This window comes from Tupaia chinensis, unplaced genomic scaffold (genome assembly GCF_000334495.1).
Source record: "Tupaia chinensis unplaced genomic scaffold, TupChi_1.0 Scaffold000354_1, whole genome shotgun sequence".
In the NCBI taxonomy this organism is placed as follows: domain Eukaryota; kingdom Metazoa; phylum Chordata; class Mammalia; order Scandentia; family Tupaiidae; genus Tupaia; species Tupaia belangeri.
In genome coordinates this window covers 6,043,666-6,049,223 of record NW_006159849.1, presented here as the reverse complement: position 1 = coordinate 6,049,223, position 5,558 = coordinate 6,043,666, and the positions used below count along the sequence as shown (strand labels likewise).

At 39.9% G+C, this 5,558-nt stretch overlaps 1 protein-coding gene across 7 annotated transcripts in view; it reads left to right on the top strand.

Annotated features, from left to right (window-relative positions):
- Positions 1-5,558, top strand: part of DOCK8 (dedicator of cytokinesis 8) — a 267,141-nt gene that overhangs the window by 48,682 nt on the left and 212,901 nt on the right. The window contains exon 1 of one of the 7 annotated variants that reach the window (XM_006152454.3): positions 3,323-3,341. The exons of the other annotated variants lie outside the window; for them this stretch is intronic. Coding sequence (XP_006152516.1) covers positions 3,340-3,341 — 2 coding nt within the window. The 5' untranslated portion in view covers positions 3,323-3,339. Of the gene's footprint in view, positions 1-3,322; positions 3,342-5,558 lie in introns of those variants that run through there. 7 annotated transcript variants of the gene reach the window in all.

Sequence of the window (5,558 nt, the reverse complement as noted above, 5' to 3'; positions counted from 1 at the left end):
AGTGCATGTGCCCTATACCAAAAACCTCTCAAAAAAAAGAAAAAGAAAAAGAAAAGAAAAGAAAAGAAAGAAACAAATACTTGGAAACATTAAAGCTAGTATGTTTCTGTTAGTTTCTAGATTAATTCTATTGTGTTGTCTGACTAGTTACTCTGACTTCTGAAAGATGCTTGACTCTTCCATGGTCCCACATGTGTTCAGTTTTGGTTAATGTCTAGTGTACACAGTCAGAATCTGCACCGTGCACATAGGTGTAGTATTTTCTACACTTGTCACTTAGATCAAGTTTGTTCATCACGCTGAAATTCTGTCCATCTCTGTTTTCTTTATTGATCTGCATATTCTACTACTTAAGAAAGAGGTATGCTTAAAACTTTCACAATTGTGGATTTGATATTGTTCCCCTTATTTATGTAGATCTAGTTTTATACATGAAGAGGCTTCAAAAATTTGTAGAAAAAAAGAATTAAACTATAAATTTATTGGTGCAAAAAATTTTGAAACCTGTACATTGTTGATTGTTCTTATAATACACACTTTCCATGAGCCCTCATATGGTTTTATTTTCAATGTTATCTGATGTTCTTTGTCTTTAAATAGGGAAGTTAGTCTGTTAATCTTAAATATAATCACGGATATGTTTGGGTTTAAGTACAATCCTAGGGGCCAGAAGATGGTGTAGTGATTACATCACTGGACTCCCACGTGGCTGACTGTGGTTCAAGTCTTGGACCTGGTGGCTTACAGATCACACGAGGCTTGTGCCCAAAATCCCAGGAGGAGACCGGATGAGAAGGGATTGCAGTGCGGCCAGTCCCCTAGAGGGTTATTTCTCACTTTTCTTTTGTTTCTGTCTCTCTGTCTCTCTCTGGCAAGTGCACATGCCCTAAAGCAAAAACAAACAAACAAACAGAAACAAAAACAAAAAACAAAAAACCTTAAGTGTCTAGTCCTGTGTCGTATTTTTTTTCACTTTTCCTACCGTTTTCTTGCTTCCATAGAGATGATGACAACATATGCTTGATTTATTAGAATTCTAATATTAATTAGTATTTTACCATTTCCAAGCTAATGCAAGCACTTTAACGCACATGAACTCCATTTAACCCTCTCACCTTATTGTATGGTTGGTATGTGTTTTTTGTTTTGTTTTTAAAAAATTATTTTATTTAACTTTATTTATTTATTTATTTACTTTAATTTGACCAGAGAGCAACAGAGTGAATGATGAGAGAGGAGAGAGAGAGAAAATGAGAAAGCAAGCTGCCAGGCCTGAGACTCGAAACGCAGCCGCCCGTGTGGGAGTCCAGCATCCTTCACCACCATGCCACCTGCCAGCCCCTTGACATGTGTTTTAACTCTGTGCATTTGAAACTCAACACTATCATCCTTGCATTTATGTCACGCAGTCACTACCACTTAGATTTACCCCAGGGTTACCCTGCTGGGCGCTTCATTGCTTGATGCATTTGTACATTCCCATCTGGAATTGCTTCCTGCCGCCTGCAGAACTCCTCTATTTCTTTTAATTTGGCTCTGCTGGTGATAAATCCTCTCAGTTCTCATGTATCTGATAGTATTCACTTCTGAGGAAGAACTTTTTTTTGAGGGGCAGAGGTTTTTGCTATAGGGTGCGTGCTCTCTCCAGATAGAGAGAGACAGAGAGACAGAAAGTGAGAAATCACCCCCCAGGGGGGATGGCCACGCCACAATCCCTTCTCCTCCATTCTCCTCTCGGGATCTTGGGCACACACGCACACGCACCTGGTGTGAGTTTAAGCCACCAGGTCCGGGACTTGAACCGCGATCGTCTACGTGGGAGTCCAGTGACATAGCCATTACGTGAACTGCTGGTCCCTGAGGAAGAACATTTTCACTGAATAGAAAAATTGAGGTAGGTAAGGCCAGCAGGTGTGGTTAAAGCACTGGACTCCCACATGGCCAGTTGTGGTTTGAGTCCCACGCCTGGTGGCTTGAAAATCATACTGGGTGCATGTGCATGCATGCCCCAAATTTCAAGAGAATGGTTGGAGAAGGGATTGTGGCATGACCGTCACCCCAAGGGGTGATTTTCACTTTCCCTCTCACGGTGTCTCTCTGTCTCTCCCTGGTGATCTCATGTGCCCTATACAAAAAAAACCTTAATAAAAAAAGTTTAAAAAATGAAAATCTGACGTAGGTGATTATTTTCTTTCAGCACATGAAAAAGTCATTGCATTGGTTTTTGAATTTTACCTTTTTTTATTAAGAAGTCAATTTTAATTAATCTTATTATTATACTTTGAAGATAGTATGTCTTTTCTCTGGATATTTTAATGATTTTTTTCCTCTGGGACCAGCAGTTAGTGTAATGGCTATGTCGCTGGACTCCCACATAGTCGACCGTGGTTAGAATCCCGGACCCGGGGGCTTAAACTCGAGCCAGGCGTGTGTGCATGTGTGCCCAAGATCCCAAGAGGAGAATGGAGGAGAAGGGACTGTGGCGTGGCCATCCCCCCTGAGAGGTGATTTCTCGCTTTCTGTCTCTCTATCTCTGTCTGTCTGGCGAGTGCACGCCCCCTATAGCAAAATCCTCTCCAAAAAATAAATTAAAAAGATTTTTTCCTCTGAATTTTCAGCTTTTTTCCTAAAGTTTATCTGTATCGATTCTGATGGGGACTTGTAGTGCTTTATGAATCTGTCTTTGGTGTTTTTATCAAAAATATTTCTTTAAATATTATTTTCACTCCCATTTTATCTTTCCTCTTCTTTGGGGACTTTCATGTTTCTTTATGTCTCATCACATTTTTCTAGAGAAACTCTTTTTTATTAAAACAATTACAAGCAAAAAATAGTATTGATGGGTTTTCTTCTAGGTGGTTACATTAATTATGTCAGAAGGGAAACTTACATTAGGATGTGTAAGGGCTGAGGAGAAGAGTTTTTTCGTTTTTGTTTTTAATTGCCAGAGGGTATAGGTGCCCACAAGAGAGAGAAACCGAGAGGGAGAGAGAAGGAACTACCCCAGTGGAGTGTGGCCATGCCACTGCCCTTCTCCACACCTCTCTCCTGTTGAGATGTGGGGCATGCATGCACACCAGTGCACATTGCCAGGCAGGTCTTGCACATCACAAGGCCAGGATATGAGTCACAGTCAGCCATGTGAAATGTGGTCCCCTTCACCACTAGGCCGTAGGGCTGGCCCCAAGAAGATATTTTAACAAGACACTAAAGGCAGTGAAGAATCCTCTGAACCTGCTACTGGAATTTTCAAATGCTCAAGTTGCATAACAAGTATTCTTCTGTCTTCAGAGGAGTTTTCCCAATGACAGGGATTCAGAACCCCACCGCGAGAAAGAAATGTAAGTTCCAAAGCTTGTTAGGAAAGGGCACCTGCTCTTTGTAGTCATGCTTCCACCTGTTGAATCAGCTTTATGGAATGCATGTATTTATGGTATGTCTGTTCATTAGAAGAGACAGAAAATATGAGAAACTCTCAAAATTTTGAAATAACCTGTTATGAGTCAACAAGTTGAAGACCTTCTGGGGAACTCATTTTAGACTGCATTGCAGGAAACATATGTGTATGTGTACATAAGGATATGTATGTGTACATGTGTATGGATATGGATAGATATATAGAGATACAGTATAGTTAATGTAGACATATAAAACTTGTTACAGACATTTACTTCATAGACCTTTGAATTAAAAGTATTCTTTTCGGGACCAGCAGATAGTGTAATGGTTACATTGCTGGACTTCCACATAGTCAGCCACAGTTCAAGTCCCAGACCCTCTGGCTTAAAACTCATGCCAGGCATGTTGTGTGCACGTGCTCAAGATCCTGAGAGGAGAATGGAAGAGAAGGGATTGTGGCACGGCCATCTCCCCTGGGGGGTGATTTCTCACTTTCTGTGTCTCTGTCTCTATTTCTGTCTCTCCAGTGAGCACACACACCCTATAGCAAAAATCTCTCTCTCTTAAAAAAAATAATAAATTAAAAATAAATAAATAAAATTTGAAAAATTGTGCCTTTCTAAAAGTACTTGAGAATGCATCTCAGTAAAAGCTTTAGGTAACTTTTTTTTTTCTTTTTTTGCCAGAGGGCATGTGTACTCTCAGGAGAGAGACAGAGAGAAAGTTAGAAATCATACCCCTGGGATGATGGCCATGCTGCAGTCCCTTCTCTGTCCTCCTCTTGGGATTTTTGGCTCGCATGCACATGAGCCCGGCTTGATTTTCAAGCCACTGATCCAGGACTGGAGCTACAGTCAACCATGTGGGAGTCCAGTGCCTTAACCACTGTGTCACCTGCTGGCCCCACCTTAGTCACTTTACGTGGCCAACTCCAGGAACTCCTCACTTTTGGGAGTAGTGCTATGCACAGTGATGAACCCTTTGATAGTTTCATGATCCAAGTCAGGTTTTTCACATATAAGAAATTGTAAAAATCTTTATTTTAATACTACACTGCTATTAGCCTTATAATTTGGAAAGTTTGGGGAGTAACATTCTTTTACTACTCACTGGCTGTAAATAATTTCTAGTCCTCATACAATGATTATTTTGCAAGGTTTAGTTATTCCATATCCTATGGGTACATTCATATATGTGCCACCCACAAATGTCTATAATTATTACTTATTCTTAACTTTACAGTTGTATTTGTCAAGTGTTTTATAGTTAGTTGTTAGTGACTAAGAGTAAATTGTATGTTCATTTTCTTTACTCCTTCACTTTCACTGTTGTCTAAAATGTGTCAGATTCTTGGACATACCAAATTTGATCTGAGAATCAAATGCAGAAGAAAATTATTGTGTGTGAGTTCACGTGTAATAATTGCATGGACACTGAGCCTGTGTGAGCTCTTGTCCTGGGTGTGTTCTTTTGTCAGTAGTATGTATGGTTTTTTTGTGGTGTGTGTGTGTGTGTCTGTCTGTGTGTGTGGTGGTTTAGACAGGGTCTCTGTGTTGTAATCCTCCTTCCTCAGCCTCCTGAGTAGCTGGGACCACAGGCATATACCACTGCACCTGGCTTTTTGGCTGTATTTTCACTTGTGTAGGCAGATTATCCCCTTTGCTAAAACGAGTCTAGAGATGAAGAGAGTTGATTTTGACTGAAATGTGAAATGCTCTTTTAAGACTAAAGTTCTGTGCCGGTAAGTGTAATAGCTAATGTTTCCATAACTTTTTAAAATCTCAAGGAGTATGCTCTTCCTGCATACTATTTTGTATATGTATACTTCTAAAATGATGAATGTAAAGTAACTCACACGGTTATTATAGTTATTGAAATACCTCTTTATAACTGGAAGGGTTTCTGATCCTTGCATACACTTCCACATTTACCGTTATATATTCGTATTTGATTCCTCATGCTATCTTTTTCTCATAGCTTATTTTGTATACGTGTTTCCTTGGCTCAGCCCATTCCATATTTTTGTCTTTTTAAACGGCAGAATGGTCTCCTGTGTATTTTGTGCTATTATTGCTCAGTGTGCTCCCTAGTTTGGATGCTTCGGTTATTTTCAATGATTTGCTCTCAGGCTCCCATATTTGGAGTTCTTTTGCTCATTC